Below are 22,205 nucleotides of genomic sequence, written 5' to 3'. Positions count from 1 at the left end.
ACACTGGATTAAATAAAACATGATTAAAGATAACTTCACTTGTTTCTTTCTACTTTTCTAATGAGCTTACTAAGGAATACAAAGTTACGCATATGGCTCTTACTATATTTCTATTGGATAGCACAACTCTAAATGAATTATGGCGACCAGCTGGCACTGGTTACAGATACAGTTGTTCTTCCAGATGTTCTTCCTACGGCAGGTGTAACACACAGTTCATACAGACAATTAAAAGAGAAAAACACTGATTTCTCCTTTTGTATCTTCAGTGTTCAGTGTGCAGCCTTTGCTTCCACCACTGGGCAATAATAAAAGCAGTGAATGGTTATAAGTTCTGGAATCCTCTGACTACTGTGTGGCCTTCACGACTGTAAATACAGAGTGACACATTTAAAACCAACATTAAACAAATACCATTTAAGTGACCTCGACATTTGGAACACATTTACCTCAGAAGACTACTATATGAAGTTAATAAGTATGAAAATTTCTGCAATATGAAAAATGCTGTCTCAGATCCAGAAAATTTTATCATTAGGACAGAACAACAAAAGAGAAATGAAGACTTGGAGGCTGATAGATTTATATCTATGTAATATTTGAACATTTCTCCAACATGAAAGTAAAAATGGCAGTAAGGCCTGCAGAGAACAGCGAGACATAAACCAACTGTAACTGAAAAAAAAGGGCTTGTTATTTAAGGAAGCAAAATGCACACATTTATTCAGAGTACTTGGTAACAATTCACTCAAGTTTTTTATTTGACATACAAGCTAAGAACAAAGGTAGAAATGGATTACCTGGGAATAGGGATATATCGGAGTTTCTTTGATTGAAGATCAGTGACTTCAATATAACCAGCGGTGTATGGAGGGGTGACATCTGCAAATAAATCATGACATGAGCCAAGTATTAAATTTCTACAGGATACAAGTAGGACCAAAAACAAGCATGAATGCTGCTGAAAGTGGAAGGAAGTTACCAGTAGCCTGTGGCAGGCTCACCTGATGAGGTCCCGAGCCAAGCCCAGGGTACGGCTAGACTCTCATGACTTATGTTTTGGTCAGGGAAATACAAAGCTTGTCAAGTCGATGCGTTATCAGGCCGTGATTCTTTATTGTCAGAAAATACCCTAAGTTCTCTCCATTGTCTTTGAGAGTTTCTCAAGATGGCTCAGTGTTTTAGCACTTTAAATTAAAATGTTCCATCATCTGAATTCTGTTTTCCTTTTTAGGAAGTCACAACAACGGTAGTATAATATGGTGGAATCAGCACCCACTTTGTAATCAGACTGACCTGCTGCGAAATCCTGGCTCTGACATTTCCTAATTGTGTTTTATGTGGGTCAAGTTAGTGATCGCTCTGAGACCTGCTTTTGTCAGTGGCACAGGGGGATAACAGCAGCATCTGGACATCGTAAACATTCTGAGGATTAGATGAATTTAGTCACTACAAAGCGCCTCGTTAGTAGTCGCCCAGCATACAGCAGCAGTTATTATTAGGGCCCTAGAATACAGGAAAAGATGAGGTGACGGTGGGGCTGTGGGGTGAGGACTCTGGGTCACGAAGAATATGAAAAAATGGGGAAGGAGATGGTTCGACAAGAGCCCTGAAGTTGTTTCCCAGCAGATTCCAGGGGTTTCCTGAATTCTTTCCCACCATCACCCGCGTCATCACTAGCTGCTGCCACTGTGTGTCAGTAACTCCGCTTAGTCTTTACAAGCAGTATTTTTAATACTGATAACAGCAAAGCGTTGGATTCCTGGTGGAGAGCTGAGGACGTCGGGGTTTGCAGAAGTCACATAACACGGTGGCTTGTTTGCGGTAACACAGCTCTAGAGTAATGGAGACGGACTTCAAATGCAGGCCTTTCTGGCTCTGAAATCTGTTCTGTCTACCACTCCCCACACCTCCTAGTACTTGTGCTGGCGCTAGGGCAACAATAATTCTTAAAATAGCCCCATTTTTACAAAACCTGAGCCACTGCTGTTTCTTTAAAAACAAACAAACAAACAATACTTCCCCTACACAGAACCCATACTTTCAAAGATTTTTATCTATCTATCTATCTATCTATCTATCTATCTATCTATCTATCTATCTATCTATCTTCTATCTATGCATCCATCCATCTCTTCTTATGATTTAAGATTTGAATGAGACATCCAAAATGTCCACACTGAATTTATCAAATGTAGTTTACAAAGAATAAGAAACTTGGCATTTTTATGTCATGTTTGCAGTTGAAGGTTTTTGAGTAGACCGTCTGAAAAACTGAAATATCTCTTATTTATGCAACAAACATGGTTGAGCTTACTTTGCAACGAAGCACTGGGGACAGAGAGGAAAGAGATGAGGAGCCCGCAGCACAAAGAGGAAAGTTCTTCAAAAACAAAACAAACCATTGTGGGCCCTTGGGGACTTGGAAAGAATTCCAGGGTGGGAGTCCTAGGCCTGCGGCCAGGTGTGAGCTGCAGAGCTGGGCAGGGAGTGGTCTCAGGGGGCACAGGGGGCAGCAGAAGGGAAGGCATTGTGCAGGGACAGCAGAGGTAAGAAGAGAGTTACTATGGTAATCTGACCGCAGAGCAGGGCTGGCTGTCCCCAGATGCCCGTTTGTACAAAACGAACACGCTTCTCCCAAGTCGAGCGCTTGTCTGCATTGCAAATGCTGCCTGGGATATAAGGTCAATCTTGGATAAAGTTTTGCAGCATGTATCATTTTTGACAGCTCCTGCTGCTAAGAGCTAGCTGAAGTCGATTGAATTATTTATAGACCCAGGCTCTTTGCCAAAAATGACCAGTTATTAAAGCAGTTGGGATGGCTCGAGCTGCTTAGCTTTTTGGCTTGCCACTCACAGGCACTTTATCGTAAGCAGCAGTATTAAGTTGAGCTACTGCCATTAGCGCTTTCAGACGACCTGTGAAAGCAAAGGAAGCCAACTTACTTTAAAATATCTTTTTTCTACATTTTCCTTTTCTTTCTCCCTGTGCAAATTAATTCCATGGCATAAAGAGGGTGAGAAAATTCAGTAATGGCTGTTTCTATTTCAAGAAGGAGAAAGCAAGAATTTTACTCCTGGGACTGAAATATATTTTCATGTATCAGAAAAGGCAAAAAACAAACAAACAAACAAACAAAAAACCAAGGGTGGTGGTAGTGGTAAGCACTTGAAAAATAATCAGACTTGAGGTTCACTGATTTGAAAATAAATCAGCTCCGAGTACATGATTGAATTAAGGAAGTGAAACCATGGCCAGATTTCCCTCCAAACTTAGCCAAATCCCTGTCTATCCATTTTAAACATTTCAACACTGTAGAGAGGAGAGAGGCTCAGGAAATTTCCACTACATTTATAGTCCAGGTGGATTTCGAAGATAGGTATAGACGATGTTTTGGGATTAGTTCACTAACGATTAAAGGGAAGTCACTTCTGCAGTGTTTACTGCATAGCTCCCATGACACTGGGGACAGCTTACATGCACAGTGCAAGGTTAGGAGGAGGTATAGAACGGTCAGGAAAAACAACCAAGACCGGAGATGAAATTACATTAAAAAATGCACTCCTTTGAGCAATGTGATGTGCTGTACATCTGTTATCTGCTAGTTGATCCAGTTCAGTGTTGACAGATGACGTGATACGTGCCCTGCAATCACGCTGATACCAAATCTCTGAATTCACTCATAGTTCAAAAAAACAGTGTGCTGCTTTCAATCAAGAGTCATTATTTTGTGTTTAAAGAGCTGAGGCCTGTGACAAAAAAAAAAAAAAAGAAAAGAAAAGAAAAAGGAAAAGAAAAAAGCTAACATTTAACTAGAAGAAAAACGATTGGAAGAAAGCAGTCCATTTCTCCCCATCTGCAAAAACAAAAATCACACCACTGTTAAGCCACCATGAGAGGGTCTTTACAGTTTCTGTTGATTTCCTTAGCAAAAGGCTGATACTCATTAGTCCCTGACTAATCAAATGGCTAGATTCCATTTACTTTAAAAAACTGAATTTTCATCAGAGACCTACCCACACATAGATAAAAGCATCACACAGGCTGAAGAAAAAACCAGTCAGCCCCTGCTTTACTCCTCTCAGACCTCTTTCCTGCTCCCACAGACACTTTCAACTTTTTAAGCTATTTCTTTGGTATTTACCTTTATCCTTATGGTGCTGTCTTGATGTTTTCGTTTTAGGCATTATGTGTTGACCTCCCACAGGTAAGATGAGAGAGAGTTTAACTCTTTCCCATACACCCCTCTCCCTGCCTAACAAGTCGTTTTCCCACCCCCAATACATTTCTATGGTGATTTTGGTTAGATTAACATCCAGTGCTTATATTATCATGATTATATAAACGCTATTCACAGCTTTCTTTCCTGTACAGCTTTTTCTTTTCATGGAGTTAATAACTGTGTTTTATTATTGGTTAAATTTTTTACATACTTGGCACAAGTTCATCCTCAAAGTGTTCCCTAATTGTCAAAATCTCTACATACGTCCAAATATATCGAATTTATCAATTTCACTTACTTGGAGGCATCTCTCCTGGAATCTACTGATATTTTCTAATCTGAATTGGTTGATTCTCTGGGCCCGTGCACAGCTATCATCCTGGGATCTCCCTTTACCATTTCTCCTAGAGATTTGTTGCTTTTTACAACCCACATTTATGGAATTCTTCCTATGTGCCAGACACGATCCTAAGCACTTTACATACACTTGGAATATTTAAGGAACACTACTTAAACACATTAGGGGAAATAAAACTCCTACCAACCAAGCACAAATTGCAAAAGATATAAACAGGTAATTCCCAGAAAAATAACATATTTATATGTTGTAAATTACAACATATAAAAAGAGGCTCAAACTCACTAGAAATCAGGGAAAGCTAATGTAAAACTACAACCAAAAAACTTCCACAGGAGTGGATGAGAAAAAAGAAGAAAAGAAGAGTGGACGAGGATGCAGAGCAGCAGGACCTCAGTGATGCCGCTGGATCAACAACTTCGGGCCAGTCTGGTAATGTAACTTAGATAATCACCCTACAGACTCTCAACATACACACAAGAAGAAAGGTACAAGAGTATTCATAGCCCACTATTTGTAATAGCAAAAAATTGGAAAGAACCAAAATGTCCACCAATAATGAACAGGTAAATAAAGAGTGGTACTATAGGAGTGAAAATAAGTGAAGTAGAGCTATCAGTAGGGATGACGAAAGAGTCTCTTTTTGACCAAACATTGGTCAGACTCTTCTGAATCCTCTTCCCAACTAGACCCCGACTCTTGGTCTTCCACGTTTATCTCTGCAGTGTCCAATTTTAGCAAGAATAAAGCTAACTCAGCTTAACCCAAATCTCCTACCCTCACTGTCTGACTGGGTTCCTGACTCTCCACCCCCACCCCCCACCCCAGGTGATACCTGATCACCCAGCTTGCCTTCGGCAAGAATCCTGTTAGGTTGATTCAGTCAGAATTTTCCCTTACTCCTGATGTCCTCTTAGTAATTTTCTATCCGCTGATCTCCACCAACAAAGCTGAAGGATCTATACTACCTGATTTTAAGACTTAACCATAAGGTATAAATCTAGAGAGTAATTAAGACAGGGTGGTATTAGTGAAGGGATAGACATATATAACAGAATGGCAAATCCCAAAACAGACACACATATAGGCAGTCAGTTGGTTTTCAGCAGAGATCCAAATAATTCAAAGGAGAAAGGATAGTCTTTTAACAAATGGCACTGGAACAATTGAATATCCTCCTGTAAAACAATGAGCCTCACCCCGTACCTTGCACCACATAAAAATTAACTTAATACGGAGCATAAATCTAAATGTAAAATCTAGAAATATAAAATTCTTAAAACAAAATATAGATTTGCCTTTTGTCAAAATGGGAGGAAATATTTGGAAAGCATATATCTGGTACTGGACTTGTGTATCTAGAATATATAACAAACACTCAAAACTCATTAAAAAGAAAGCAAATAACTCAATTCAAAAAATGGGCAAAAGATCTGAAGACATTTCCCGAAAGAAGATACATGAAAAGATGTTCACATCATTAGGAGCTAGGGAAAATGCCAATGAAAGTCATAACGAGATGTCCCTGCATACTTGTTGGCAAAACCTGACAATGCCAAGTACTGGAAAGCAGTGGAATAACTGGGATTCTCATTCATTGCTGACAGGTATGCAAAATGGTATTGCCCCTTTGGAAAACACTTTCACAGTTTTATTGCATGACATAAAAATGCCGTTCTTAAATAGTATTTACCAAGTGAAGCAAATACTTACATTCATTTGAAAATCTGTGCACAAGTGTTCATAGCAGTGTCACTCATTATTGCCCCAAATTGGAAACGACCCAAATATCTATCAATATGTAAATAAACATACTGCAGTACAGTCACACAATAGACTACTACTTGACAATAAAAACACACACAATCTACTGGTATATACAACATAAATGACTCTCAGATATGATCTATTAAGTGAAAGAAACCAGACTCAAAGACCATACACTGTGTGATTCCATTTATATGGCATTCTGGAAAAGGCAAATCAATAAGGACAGAAATCAGGTCAGTGGGGGTGGAGGGGTGGGTGGGGGGTTTGATGGCCAAGTGTCATGGGGGAGGTTTGGGGGAGATGGGACTATTCTGTATCGGTTGTGGTGACAGTTACGCAACTGTATGTATTTATCAAACTCACAGCAGTGCAACACTAAAACGGGTGCATTTTACTGTATGTAAACTGGACCTTGGTAAGAACAAACGTGTACTTTAAAATAGCACTCTGTCTGATGTGTGGAGAACGGGGGGAGGGGGAATAGTGGAAGAGGAAACATGTCAGGAGGCTATTGCAATATTCCAGTGCAAGATGACTGGGATGGTTGGCACTAGAACCACGGAAGAGTGGCTGGATACCAGATATCCTTGTAAGACTGTATCAATAGGACATGTGACTGATGATGGATTAGGTGAGCAGGATGAGGGAGGAGTTTCAGGGCTGACCCCCAGGCGTCTGGGAGGATGAAGGTGCACTAAATTCTGGTACAGAATTTCTTGTAATTTCTGGAATGCTCTGTCATGCCCCTGTACCTTTTACGTGGGGTTCCCTCTTCCTGGAACAATTCCTTCACTTGATGCACTGCCACTCAGCCTTCAAGAGTCAGCTCATAATCAGCAGTCTGGTTTGTAAGCTTCCCTTCTGCATTTATGTATCACCTTGTGACTATTCCTATCACAGCAGTGTACTGCGATCGTCACTTCATTTACCTGCCTCTTCCACCATAAAAAACATTTTAAGGTGATTTATGTGAAAGGAACTAATTCTAAATATTATCATGTAACTGGGACTTTTCAAACCTAGTAATAGATTGCTACTATACCGTTTGCATTATATTTCCGAAGTCCATGCTAATACAGTGAATGTAAACACAGGACGACATATTACTACCATTACGATGCAAATAATAATCAGTGGCTCAATGATCAAATTCTTTCATAATGACCCGCATAATGAAAGCCAGTGTGCTTCAGTAAGAACAGCTCCAGACGAGGGCTTGGAAGACCGTGCACACCTGGGCCCTGCCGGCCACCGGTGGGGGGGCCCCCAGCAAGCTTCCTTACTTCTCTGTGTCCCTGCATGTAAGTTAGAGGACAGTAACCATAAAACTGGGATTTGAAGGGTCAATGAACTTGTACAAGGAGAAATGGTCAGCACAGGACCTGGCGTGTGTTATGCAGGGTTGTGTCTTGGTTGATACTATTGCAAATCTACTTGGTTATGACTTTAGCGAAGTTGTTTTCATCCACGTGCTTATGGTAAAGGCAAAAAAAAACGTTGATGTTAAAATAAAGTTGTTTTGATATCCGAACGAAGGAAGTTGTGTCAGGATGTTGTTGTCAGCACTCAGATGCTGAGGGGCCCTGCTGGGGGCTTATCAAATAAAACACGGGGAGAAGCAATGATGAGAAAGGGACATTTAGACTATAAATACCCAGAATTTGTGAGGACCTATTCAAGAGTGTTTGGTATTGGCGAGGCGACTATTTGCTGATCTAAAGGGATCTCTGAAGGCCTCTGTGGCATCAGCTCCACCCTGATAAAGGCGAATCTTTTACCAGCAGCTGCCCAAGGAGAATGAACACCTGCCAACACCAGTGCCTCTGTTCCCTAGCAACGTGCTCTAGCAACAAGGGACTTTTGTGTTTGTGCTGGTGGCTGGAAGTCGGCTTGGTTAAAGCAGTCTCTTGCAGAAAAGGTACACATCAACTACATTTGGACTTTCTTTCTTTCATCTCCCCTTGCCTGAAACAACAGTGTGACTAACCTATCATTGGTTTGGAGTACGATATTTCTTTATTACCTTATTAAGAGACATTATTCTATATACTATTGGCTTGTGAAATTCCTGCAGTGAACCTGTGTTAAATGAACTGTCGGCAGAAACAAACTCAGTCGCCCAGCATGATTTGCAGCCCTAAACAAAACACATGGTAATAAATAGAAGTTGATATTGGAGCACTAATAAGTGAATTAGTCTGCATAAGTTTCTTGCCTTCCATCACAGGAATTTGATGAGGCAGAAAAAGAGTTAATAAAAGTGAGCCCATGTGGCACTGCCCAGGCCTATATCCTCCTCCCCAGGGGCCACGCAAACTCCGCCCCTAGAGATACATCTTTCTGTGAAAGATCCTTAGAAAAAGGAGATAAGCCATCTTTAGGCCGGGAGCAGAAACCTTATCTTAAAAGCCATCTTGTCTTGCTCCTGTCTTGCTTTATCTCCTAGGGGCCTGTGATGGGCAGGCCTGGGCAGTCCAGACAGTGACCTGGGGCCAGAGTGTGGAGCTGGAGGGCTTAGCCGGTCAGGCCCCGAAACCCTTTGTCAACGAAAACCCCCTGAAGCACTGAAGGGGGAACAGCCTCGTTTACCCCCTCCTACAAAACTCCATACCCCTCTTTGCTCGGAGAGGTGATGGTCTTTTCTAGCCTGACCTCCTGTAGCTCAAACATGCCAAATAAATTCTAATCGACCAATTTTGGTCTCCAGCGACTCATTCCTCCGGCCGTGCCTAACAAGGTCCAACCAGAAAAATCAAGTTTTTGACACCTGCGCAGATCACTGAAGCCTGCCCTCAGCTTGAACTACAGCTTCATTATAATATAATTAGAATAAAAATGACATTAAGGCTTGGCCCCCTGTGGGTTTTTCTGTATGCATTATGGGTAAGAGCATGTGCCGAAAGAAACTGGTTGTATAACCTGCACATGTCAATCAAATGACCTCAGTCTATACGTCACATTTCCTACTGTAAGAAAGTGTACCTACCCTTTCCTATACAAGAAAAAGCTAACCTAAAGTTAGGTGCAGTTGTCTACTTGAGACTCTGCCCCTGGCAGCCTCTCTGCCGGCACCTTTCTTCTTAAATAAACTTTCTAACTCCTATGCCTCTTGAGTCTGTGAATTCTTTCACATTCTGCGAAGGACCACAGGTTACTTCCACACCAATACAGAATTTAAGACAAAAGTCAGGCTCCGTTTTCTGTGCCTAATATTCTAGTGATTTTTAAAAGTCTCCTTGAGAAACTGTCCTAAGCAGCGTTATGGTATAGACTGTAACGCAAATGAAGATGAGTTCTGACAGCAATGGCTACAGCCCCACAATGGGAAAAGTTGAGTGAAAACTTTCTGAGCACATACGAATATAGGTCTTTATAGTTACCAGACTCTGTTAGAATTATTTAGGTTTATACATATACAATGATAATGATGAATTAAATACCCACACCAAAAGTAAACTGCCTTTAACACCTCGGTAAGTTAGGAATTGGTAAGTTGCTTACCTTTCGGGAAGATGTCTTTTAGAGGGACTTCTCCTGGGGGCAAGATCCTGACAATCTGATTCGTATCTACAAGGGTCACACAATTGCTCTGCTTTGGAGTTCCACTTCTCTTCTTTCTTCCATAGAATGCTGTATCAGTGACACTTAATTTATGCAGAGACGATGGCCTTTTCCAAGAATAAACTTCACTTGGTGACTGAAAAAAAGAAGAGAGATTAAAGCACTGAAGTGCTATGAGCTACGTTCAGCATCACTGGTATAATGCAGCCCTTTAAGCAGATACCAGGGTAAGTTTATATTTCACAAGTATAAGAAAGTAAATGTTTCCTTAACCATTTTGAACTTGTACAGGAGATAGCTGCTTCACAATAATCATAATTTTCAGACATTGGGAAGATGCAACATATATTTAATCTTGAAATGAATTATAACAAAGAGGAGGAAACATAACAACATAGTTTAAAAATAAAACAAACACCGATTTCATCTCCTATCTGGCATAAGACATAGAACATTACTAGCACCTTTTAATTAAAGTATAGTTGACGTACAACATCACATTAGTTTCAAGTATACCACACAGTGACTCGACACCTATATACCTTATTGAAGGGATCACCATAAGTCCACTTACGATAAGGTCCACAATGGGCTCTGCTGACGCACGGACGCTCCCCTCACCTTACTTGGGCTCCCACATTGCACATCAGCTGCCCCTTCACGGGGACACCATGTGCAGCCTGCCTGGACTTGATTCTCATCACCAGGGGTCACTCCCTCCCCCATCACAGATGTTCTTTTCACCTGCTCACCTCTGACCTCTGACACCTCACACTGGGCTACTGTTTGCCCATTTTTAAAAAATTTTTTTTATTGAATTATTGGTTTTCTTATTCTTGAGTTTTAAGAAATCTTTATATATTCCTGATACAAGTCCTTTGTTGGAAATGTGATTTGGCAATATTTTCTCCCAGCCTGTACATTGTCTTTTCATTCTCTTAACAGTGCCTTTTACAGAACTTAAATTTCTGGTTTCATAAAATTCAATTCATCATTTTTTTTTAATGGATCACATCTGAGGCGCTCAATACAATGTTTAATGGAAGTGTTGATAGTGGGTACCCTTGTCTTATTCTTGATATTAAGGTTGATTTTAAGGTTTCATTATTGAGGATGATAATTGCTGTAGGTTTTTGTAGGTATTTGATATTAGGGTAAGAAAGTTTTAATAAGTTCATAATATTTAGGTGCCTCTGATAATGCTATAGAAAGTTAAGAGGTGACATACCCTTTGTTGATAGTTTCATGAAGAATCAAAATAAATTCACATAAAAGCAGAAAGGATATGGTCTGAGGGTCAGTCACACTTGAGTCCAAACCCAAGCTCTCTTACTCATAACCTTCGTGGCCTAGGGGACACATCCTCTCTGTTTCTGTTTCTCCATCTATAAAACCTTGTAGAATTGTTGTGAAAATTATCATGTATGAAAGAGTTTAGAATAATGCAGTGCCTGACTATTGTGTTGGGGCCTAAAAATAGGATTGCTATCATAAAATGCTGAAAGGCTGCCAAACTGACTAATCCTTAATTATACAAAAATTCATTGAACATCTCACATGTGGTGAGTACCATACTAAATACAGAGGATAGAGCTTTTAATTTAACACGGTCACAAGCTATGAAGGGTTTCTCTAGAGCTAATACACACACTGCCGTATATTCAGCCTTTACTTTCTAACCTTTTATAGTAACATTATATTTCTATACTAATCTCTTCAATCAGAGGATCAATTTTTTAAATAGTTCTACCTTCAGAAAAATAGCTCCAGTGCTTTCTCTGCTGACAGCAGCAAGCATTGTAGAAAGCATATACATATCTCTTTCATTTAGCCAAGCTTGCTGTAGATACTGTATTCCAACAACATGCTTCATTTTCAGTTATATAATACCACAGAAAATGATTGTCACTTGATAATTAGGAAGACATACGGCAAAGTCCTATGGCACATATTATCCACCGGGTTTTGGATTTCAAAAGTCTCATACCCTCAAGTACTCATCATTTATTAAATACATTAAAATTTTGAGGTATGTGAGACTGGTGTACTACCAAGGAGCACCAATATTTTTTATCTTGAAACGATTCTATCATCCCATCTAAAAGGTACAAAGGAAATTATGAAAATTATATGTGTACTCAAAACACACAGAGCTACATTTAAGGTTATCAGATGGCAACTTGGACTGAAATAACCTTTATGTTTCATTCTCCTACATTTCCATCAGGGGAAGATGGTCCTAGTTTCACCTGAAGTCAATTACAAACAGCCTCTTTACAGATAATAATAGTAAATAACAGCAGAAAGGTCCATGTAAAAGCAAACTAAGTTGAGGCCATCAGCATTTATAGTATAATCTGGATACTGCAAAGATACGATAAATCAGAGCAAAACTCAATGGAAAGTGAATTGATGTTCATAAGTGTTGAAAATTTTAATTTACAGTAATGAGACCCTGACACATTTTATTTTAAAAAATTCTAGATGACGTTATTTTATTAATCTCAAATTGTTCTTCTTGATAGACTGTGTGAGTACACATTGAGACAACATGATAAATCACTGTCATCAGTCGGTTAAGCATCTAACTGTGTCACATGAACTCCCATGTATGGAGAATAACGGTTTTCTCTTACTAAAATATATAACTGTATATACTTTAAGTGGTAATTTAAAAAAAAAGCAATGAGACCATATAGATAATACACATTGATTGATTTGGAAAGCAGAATGTTGATCTGAAATGTTTATGAGAAAATCATTACATTTTTAATTACCCCCTCAAATAGGCTTCTTGATTATAGGCCAAACTGAGGAGAAGAAATATTTAATCAATAATTTAAAAAACTGATGCTTACCATGAGATCTGGGAAACCAACGACAACTGTAGCGTAACTGTTCTCATCTGACAGAATTCGGTTCGGAGAGACAATCTTTTGTCCCACAGCTGAACTTAGATTTTCAGATGACAGTTGATCACTTGAAATTTTATGAGGAATGCTGAAATCTGTTTCTGAATAGTGTCAGAAAAACATTAGCTACCATATGCCCCTAAAATGCTCCAGGAATTAATTTTTACAAGATTTCATTCTCACCAACTCAAACAGCAAAGCACTTTAAATTACATTCATGGCCTTCTGTCTGAGAAAACTCAGGTTTTTTTGGTTTTGTTTTGCTTTTTTTTTATGATCAACTCATCATCTCAAAGTGATTTCGAGTATTTACGGAATTCAAAATTTTATTAGCAATAAATATTATCATTGATCGCACCCTGCAGAAAAGACATGAAATCGACCTATTCCAGTGTTGGCAATGGTATGTTTTAGATTTTGAAATAAGTACTATTCACTTCTCCAAAACTGTGATGAATTAAGTACAAAACCTGATGGTCTGTGTAAAAAAAAGAAAAGATGCTATCCTAAAATAGACTTGGAACCTACATGTATACAAAAATTCTGATTTGTCAGTTAAAAAAGTTTTAAAGACAGAACTTAATAGATGGTAGATTCTTATTTACTATTTCTAGTGTAGTGACTACATTTTCTTTTGGTATAAATTTAACATCTTTTGACATTATTGCTGTTAAATGACTCTAGAGGACAGAGTGTATATAAGCACGCTCCCATCCGGCCATAAACACAAAGAACACAGTATTTACCTGGTATAACTCCAAACCCCGCGCTAGGAGGTTCCTCTTTCAACACATACAACTGGCAAGCACCACTCTCCTCAGATTCGATGTGTGCAGGCTTACTTAAAAGGTATTTTCTGTAAACAAATAAAACATCTCTGTGAAAAGATTTTCTTTTTCTAATAATCATGAAAATGATCATTAGAATGTAAAAATCAGAGTCCCCCTAAAAAAACCTCTTTTTTATATTCTGAGTATAATTTGTAGTTCATCATGAATTACCAACTAACTTCTCGACACTGTGTCTAAAGAGCAGTGCATAATAACAATGCAGCAATACATGTGAATTAAAAATCCAACCCTTCATATAAAAGAAAAACCAACTCTCGTGAGACACACCTTATTATCATGGCTGCTTGATAAGTCAGTAAGTGGGAGTCTGACGTCTGATTTGTGACCAGCTAAGCGACAGAGGCCCTCACCACTGTAATCCCCTTGATGTACTTATTTTTAAGATTTCTGTAAAGGGGATGTATTAATAACCAGAAACCTTTTTGCAGCAGGCTACCTCTGCTTGTCAGCAGAGTTGCAGAGAAAGTCTGCATTTAGCTAGTGGATGAAATGCATGAAGGAGGGGGAACTCAAATTTACTCTGCACCCTATTTCTGCCAAGAGCACATAATGTCCCTTTCATTAAGAAGTGTACAGTCCATTGGGGGACCCAACACAAGCATAAACATAACCAAGGAAGAGCATGCAAGACAAAATGAAGAAGAAATTTCTACGAGATGGAGTCTGTGAGGTCACAAAAAAGCAACAGCTCTATGATGGAGACTGTGGCCCTTTGACGAGAGGATAAACTGAAAACCTGTTGTGAAGCATCTCTAGTTTGGCAAGAAAACAGTTGAGTTCTCAATGGGCTGATAGGAAAAAGCCCAAAGAAATATGGATCATACATGAAAGTCATTATGTTTTTACTGCTAATTTCGACGTTATCCTCTGCAACACTTTTATAAATACTGTGTGATGTGACATGTAATTTATTGTCATTTTCTCCCCCTAACTTGTTTTAACTTTCATCTATGGAGATGCTGCCAAATTCAGAAGTTGTTAAAAGACAGACACAGAAAGACAGAACAGTCAGGATGTTGGAAATTGATACCGTGTTTCCCCGAAAATAAGACCTAACCGGAAAATATGCCCTAGCATGATTTTTCAGGATGACATCCCCTGACCATAAGCCCTAATGCGTCTTTCGGAGCAAAAATTAATATAAGACCCGGTCTTATTTTCGGGGAAACACGGTAAGTAAGGTCAAGCCACAGCGCGCTCCTCAAGACGCGAGGCACATCCATCCACTCACTGATTGGTTCCGCTCTCCACCAGAAGCCATTTGTCCTCCGCTACAAGAAAAACTGTCTTGAGGTCGATGGGAAGCGAGATGGTATGAGTTCGCCCTTCTAGAACATCCAGCACAGTCAGGCTGTTCCTGCAAAAGGAGAATAGAACTATCTGAAAGGAAACGGTGAGGGTATGGTTGACTAACAGTCATTTCAGGATATAGGAGTCAACCCTACAAAGAATGGTTTGAAGACTAAATGTAACTTAGAAACATGTTAATTGAGAAAATGAATATGCGAAATTGTGAACTATGTAAGGGTGTGCACGAAAAGAAATAGTGGAAAGTGGTGGCTGCCATGCGAGTTGCGGCCGATTATGTGACTGCGAGCAGTGTGATTTCTGATGTCTATGTTTCAATGTTCTACAACGAGGGATGAGTTCGTTTTATAATAAAACATTTATGATTAGGTTATGCTAGTTTTACAATAAACAAGGACAATGAAAAGAGCAAAATAAGGAGTCCAGTTTAATTCTTCTACAACCAAGAGCTCACCCTTTTTCTTTGTAGAATACCAGCCAGTTTTGGTGCGAAAATTCTCTGCACATTTTATACGTTTCCTAAAGATGAAACAAAACAAAACAGTCACATTAAATGTGTCAGATACAGTCATGTCTCCTCAGCTGATCTGCCTTAAAAAAAAGTTTTTCGATAGGTAAAATGTAATTCTCAGAGAAGCTACCTCTTTATCTGCTCCAAGACTCTTATGGTAACATGGGCTAAAACATATTTCAAAATTTACTGTAAACTACCTACTGAAACATCTTTAGAATTGTTCAAAATAATGCCAAATACTGGTTAGAAATAAACGTGCTTTTGGACGATTAACTGTGGAATCTATACCATAATATAAATGAATAGGAAATACTTTGCTTCTTAGATTTGTATACATTTTTGACATTTAAAAAAATCTCTTTTTTCATGGTCTTTTAAGACCTAAGTATGCTAATCCTTATTATATATCTATTACCTTTTTCTGAACAGCAGAATAATTCTCTTGGGTTGGCCTAAAATGATTATTTACTAGTTTAATTTAATTAATACACTAAAATGTTTATTTATCTAGTAGGTACAATCAGGAGTTGTTTATCACAGAAGTCCAAAACATAAATGCATATCTGGAAAACAGGTTAAAATGACTGCATGATTAGGAATTTGTTATGAATATCATACTCAAATAGCTCATAATGTTTTATAGTTATGAATTCAGTCTGACAAGTTTTCATTTGAGTATGATGGATACAAAAAGAAGCTTTGGTATTTAATGATATGTGTATTTATGTCTCTTTGTACTGTGTTAAAATCTCCAAGTGCATAATAGAATTCCCTTGTGCATTATAGTCAACAAAAAGCACTGAAAAGAATGGGCAGGCATACATCTTTATGGTTAGAAAGCTCTAGAAAATCCTTGGTAAGACACACATCTTGGACAAGGTGTGTATTCCTTACAGTGTTTTCCTTGTTCCACCAGGAAGGTTTCTTAGATGTAACCTCTTCTGAGGGGAGGATGAGATGACGAAGGGCTCGGCCAGTGGTATCTAACAGTAGGACGATGTTACTCTGGAAATAAAGCGAAGAGGGAAAAGGTCAGGATTTGTTCCTTTTCTTCAAAGCAGAAGACTCTTGGTAACCTGGGAGGAAGGATTATCATGATAAACCAAAGGGAAGATGACAATATGGAAACACTTAAGAGACACTATGAAGACACCAAATGGTTTTCCTTCACACAGAATTTAAAGTATTAGATGGTTTTATGAAGATGTTTCTAGTGATGTGATGCAGAACGTATTCTCTTTGAAGATTTTATCTTAAAACCATCCCCTTCTAAATATAGGCTAGCTTAACCATGATTCTGTTTTATTATGTAGTCATGATAAAATTACGATGATTAATGACTTTTAAGAGACCATTTACTTTTATCAAAATTACCCTCAAAGACTGTTCTGTTGAAAACTTTTACACTGCACACAGTTAAATTAAAATTAATAATTAAAAATAATTAAATTAATCCTTTTCACAAATTCAGGTTCAATTCAGAAGATATGTACAAGATGGGTTATCAAGAAAATATCAGGGACCCTAAGAAGCCAGCTAGTAATGTTTCTTCATCTTGAAATTCACTAAGCTTGAAGAACGTTCACAGTTGGTGCTGTAATAATATACAAGCAAGGGATTTCTGCAGCGTTATTAATCAGCTATGGAAATGAAGTAATCTCTTAGTAATTAGGAGCAGTTTTTCGAGAAAAAGAATTTTTAAATAAACCTTAAGCATTAAAAGAAATGAGCTGAAACACATGAAATCAGAACTTAAAATTGAGAAAGCCAGAAAAGATTAAATATTTTAAAAGGATGCAAAGAAGTTGGCATTTTTAGTTAAAATGTAAAGACTTTTAACAGGTTTGCCAAAGGCATCAGCAAGTTGTTAGGCCTCACTTTTATGCATTTTTTTTCTTTCTTTCTTGTTCTGTTTTAAATTTGGGACTCCTCCAGTTATCCTAACCCTTATGAAATTTTCATTTTAAGAACTTCCTTTGGGGAATATTAAGTCACAAAGTACCCAAAGAATTAATATACTTTGAAAAATTAGGAAACAGAATATGAAATGTTCATTCATTTCTCCCATAATATTTATTGAGCAGCTGATATTTAAAGCACAAAGGAGAGTACAGTGATGAATTAACCATCTATTATGGTTATCTTCTATTATGTAACTCAGTTAGAGAGAAATGAAAAGAAACATGAAAAGAGCAATGATTCATCTGGAACCTCATAGGTGGTTTCAAATTTCTTTTACTAGCTAATTTTATTGAAGTGCTTAAGAATTAAACTAGTGTTCCTATCACAGTTTCCTTCACTCTATGTACTTAAGCTTGGCTGTACTAAACAATTTTACTCAGCATATTGATAAAGCTTAAATTTTTCAACAAACATCACCCTTAGAGTCCACTGTTCTATATACAAGTGCAATTCTCCATGAAGCATGTGTGTTAGGAATACTCTTTTAAAAATTAACTTTCATAAAGAAGTATTATTCCTGGCATTTGAAAGATTAAAAATGATAGTGATACCTTAAAATTTGTCTTAAGAAAACATATTAATAAGTTAAAAATTTACAGTCTCCATTCTAGATTAAATCTATTTTGAATAAGTGTTTTTTAAAGGAGAAACTCTTTCTTGTAAGATAAATATTACAACATTAACATGAATTCTTAGCACAGAAGCGATTTGGGATAATATTAACTTTTCTAAGCAAAGAAAGTCCTAAAAATAATGTTTGATCCCAAAATATGATTAAGCAGAAGAATAAGCAGATGATTAAACAAATATTAAGCAGAAAAATAAGTTAGTACAATTTTGCATTTTTCTTCCTTTTTAGGGTCTAATACTTATATACTCATAACTTGGCCTAAGTGAACTGAAAAACTATCTTTCTAAGTGACAGAAAACATATATTTCCAGCTATTGCTGTATTTAGAATTCATTTTAGAAGCAATTGGCAACATGAAGGCGTTCTGTTGCTCCATCCTTTTAGAAGTTAATGGTTTCCTTCTGTAAATGACTAATGATATATTCTGTCTGAGTTTAAAAATAGAATTTTGCGTCACACACACGAGTACAAGTAACTGTGGCTTTGGCACTCCTTTAAGGGGGGGCAGGGAGGAGAAGCAACGGAGCAATTTTATTATGTTTGTATTTGACTGGGAGAAAAGTAACCTCTGGATGACCTCAATGTCCCAAAATCTGAAATTCTAAACTCTGTACAGATGTAATAAGTAATCTCATGGGTGGGGGTAGGGGGTGGGGTAGGGGGTTGGCTCTTTATTTTTAGACATGGAGAAATTTCCCTTTCCTCACTTAAGATTTTATTTTAGCAAGGACTTTTGAACAACTCCTCAAGCTAGCCAGGGAAATGCAAAGCGTTATTTTTAAAAGACAAGGGAGAGATGAATGGATGCAAGTACTTTGCAATATTTCAGCTCCGTTTTCAGTTAGGGCAGAATGGGGAAGGAGGAGTGGATGGCAGTGCACTCATTTCTTCTTTTTTTATTGCATTAGAATTACTTATTGGTTGTTCAATTTTACAGCTGCATGCTTTTTATTTGGAATTAAAGAGGTCTTACATCCTGCCAGGGCCATAGCATGAGATAGAAGGCTAAGATATTGTCTCTGGGAAAAGAGGAGGCAGTGCAGATCACAGGTAGAACAGAAGTATCCAGATAGCACTACGTGTCTTCTCAGGGTGCGGAGGTAGCTTTCTGGAAAATTGTTGAAACTGTGGTCAAAAGGGATAAGTCGGGGTGACATACAAGAATGCCAGGAGGCAAAGCACTAGCTGTATGGAATTCAAGTACATCTGTACAATGAAAAACATATTTAACTTGATGAAAGTCATTGTAAGTGAACAGAGTATTATCAGCAATGTTACCAAACAATTGAATCTTTTGAGAAAATAAAATACTTGGTGAGAACCTAAAAATCTTTTAAAGAATTGATATATATAAATTTGACTTTGAACTTGATGGATAAAAATCTGGCAGGACTGTATGAATAAATACTCCAAATTTAGATTCTTATCCAAATTTAAGTGGCTTATTGAATTAAGAATCACCAAGATATCATGCACTTGTTATGACAGATTGTTCTGGCTATAGAATTCAATTCAATGCTATTGATATTTGTTGGAATGCTAGAGAGTAAAACCCTTTTTCCACTGTGCTGGAAATAAACTTTTAGAAGCAATATCTGGATATTCATAACTCTGCTTCTAGGAGAAAGTGAAAAATGAAAGAGAAATCTGAAAACCAGAAAAAAAATTATTAACTCAGAATTTATTATAATTATTAAGGTAAGGCCTAAAGTTCACTTATTTACGCAGCGAATTGCTGACATGTTACCGTGTTTCCCCGAAAATAAGACCTAGCCAGACCATCAGCTCCAATGCGTCTTTTGGAGCAAAAGTTAATATAAGACCCGGTGTTATTTTACTGTAATATAAGACTGGGTATGATATGATATGATATATGATATAATATAATATATAATATAATATAATATAATATAATATAATATAATATAATATAATATAATACCAGATCTTATATTAATTTTTGCTCCAAAAGACGCATTACAGCTGATTGTCCAGCTAGGTCTTATTTTCGGGGAAACGTGGTGCTTATTAAATATTTTCCTCTTGATTAGACACAGTCTAAATAAAAGTTTTGTTTCTTGGTAACACTTTACTCTCACAGTGACTTTAAATTCTTTCAAGCAATGATATTGCATTTCTTTAATATTTTCCTATTATGAACACTTTTTAATTCTTCAGACTATTCTTTTCCCCAAGTAGGTGAAGTGAGTGAGAGCGAGTGGGTGAAGTTTAACTCTGGGGGTCCATCCAATGTGGGTTGAATCTCAGTTCCCATGTGCTTGCTGAGCAAGTTGTTGAAATTCCCCGAGCCTCAGTTTCCTCACGTGTATAGCTCGCTATACAGGTGAGGCAGCTGGAAGAATACCATGGGATAATGTGTGGAATCTTTTACTTGACGCATTGTCGGCATTTAACAACTGATCTTTCTCCTTCAGACACTCATCCCTTGCCTCCCCAGATACCACGCTCCCCGGTTTATCCGCCTACTTGGATGGACACTCATTTTCAATCCCCTTGGTTAATTCCTCCTCATCTCCCTGTTCTTAACATTTTATTGCCCCAGGGCTTAGGGTTCACACTTCTCTTCTCTACCCACATTCACTCCCTTGGTGAGCTCTTTCCTTGTATGCCAGTGACTCCCAAATTGATATTTCCTGTTGTGACCTCTCCATCAAACTCCAGACTCATCTACTTGGATATCTGATAGACTTCTAAAATCTAATCAAACATCTAATCTTCTCTCCCAAATAGATTCCTTCCTCATCTTAGTTGATGGTGTCTCTGTACTGTCAGTTGCTCTGGCCCTAAACCTTGAAGCCGAACTTAACCTTACTCTTTCTCACCCCATGCATCTGATCTGTTAGGAAATCCTGTTGGTCTTACCTTCCAAATACACCCAGAATCCATCATTACTTACGACCCCCATCCTCCTCCAAACTGCCATTACCTCCTGCCTGGATCACTGCAAAAATCCCTGAACTAGTCTGCATTCTGCCGTCGCCCGTAGACTATTCACCAAAAAGGAGCTGGAGAAATCCTTTCAAGACATCCGTCAGATCATGCCACTCCCTCCAACAGCTTCCCATTCCAGTCAGAGTCAGGGCCCAGAGCATTACAATGGCCTACAAGGCTGTACACCATCGGCTTCCCACCCTCTCCACCACGGTCCTGGCCCAACCCACTAAGTGACCTCTTTGACCTCACCTCTCAATACTCTTCCCCTCATGCAAACAGCCCCACCACACGTGTTAAAGATGAAGAGGCACGCTCCAGCCTCTGGGCCTTTGAACTTATAAGTAGTTCCCTTTACCTGGAACCCTCTTCCAGATCCCTGTTCTCCCCTCACCTCCACCAGGTCTTTGCTTAACTATGGTCTTCTCAGGTAAAGGATCCCTGCCCACCACAGTGTTTTAATGGCATTCTTCCTCCCAGCCTTCTGTTACTCTCCCTTGCTTCTTATCGTCTACCTCAAGATATAATTTAATATTTATTTTGGTTACTGTCTATCTTCCTGCACCAGAACGTAAGCTTTGGAGGACAAGGATTATTGTTGTTTTGTGCATTGCAGTATCTCCAACAGTAGGCATATGAGATATATTTGTTGAATGAATAAAATGCTTAGTATAGCAGGTGGTAGACACTAGGTGGATAATAGGTGCACAAAACATTACATCCCTTTTTGTTGGTATGGTACAGATGAACCTAGACTTTTAGAATTCTCACTAATTGAGATGCAGCCTGTCTTTTGATCTCTATCTTTTGTTTGGAATTATCTTTAGCCTGACTCTGGGCACCTGTGCTTTTCATTATTGCTACCTCAGAATAGTAGTGGTGGATGAACGTGATCATCATTAGATATGGAAAGACCTCATTGTATTTCTACAATGGACTGAATGTTTAGGTCTGCTCCAATAAATATGCTGAAACCCTCAGCCCCAGTGTATTAGGAGGTGGACCTTTCAGAGGTGATGAGGTCAAAGGAGTGGAGTCTTCCTGAATGGGATTAGTTTCCCTTATAAAAGGGACCCCAAAGAGATCCCTCACTCCTTCTAGGTGAGGTGACAGTGAAAATCAGCTGTGTAAGAAGTGGTCTTTCACCAGACATCGACTCTGCCA

At 38.4% G+C, this 22,205-nt stretch overlaps 1 protein-coding gene across 1 annotated transcript in view; it reads right to left on the bottom strand.

Moving 5' to 3' along the window:
• VWA8 (von Willebrand factor A domain containing 8) overlaps nt 1-22,205 on the bottom strand; it is a 299,153-nt gene that overhangs the window by 91,866 nt on the left and 185,082 nt on the right. The window contains exons 30-36 of the mRNA XM_074329337.1: nt 16,391-16,501; nt 15,437-15,501; nt 14,906-15,031; nt 13,570-13,679; nt 12,770-12,924; nt 9,852-10,047; nt 801-882 (exon numbers count right to left, since the gene is read on the bottom strand). Of these exons, the coding sequence (XP_074185438.1) occupies nt 801-882; nt 9,852-10,047; nt 12,770-12,924; nt 13,570-13,679; nt 14,906-15,031; nt 15,437-15,501; nt 16,391-16,501 (845 nt within the window). The remainder of the gene's footprint in view (nt 1-800; nt 883-9,851; nt 10,048-12,769; nt 12,925-13,569; nt 13,680-14,905; nt 15,032-15,436; nt 15,502-16,390; nt 16,502-22,205) is intronic.

This window comes from Rhinolophus sinicus, linkage group LG04 (genome assembly GCF_036562045.2).
Source record: "Rhinolophus sinicus isolate RSC01 linkage group LG04, ASM3656204v1, whole genome shotgun sequence".
Lineage (NCBI taxonomy): Eukaryota > Metazoa > Chordata > Mammalia > Chiroptera > Rhinolophidae > Rhinolophus > Rhinolophus sinicus.
This window is presented reverse-complemented; position numbering and strand designations above follow the sequence as displayed.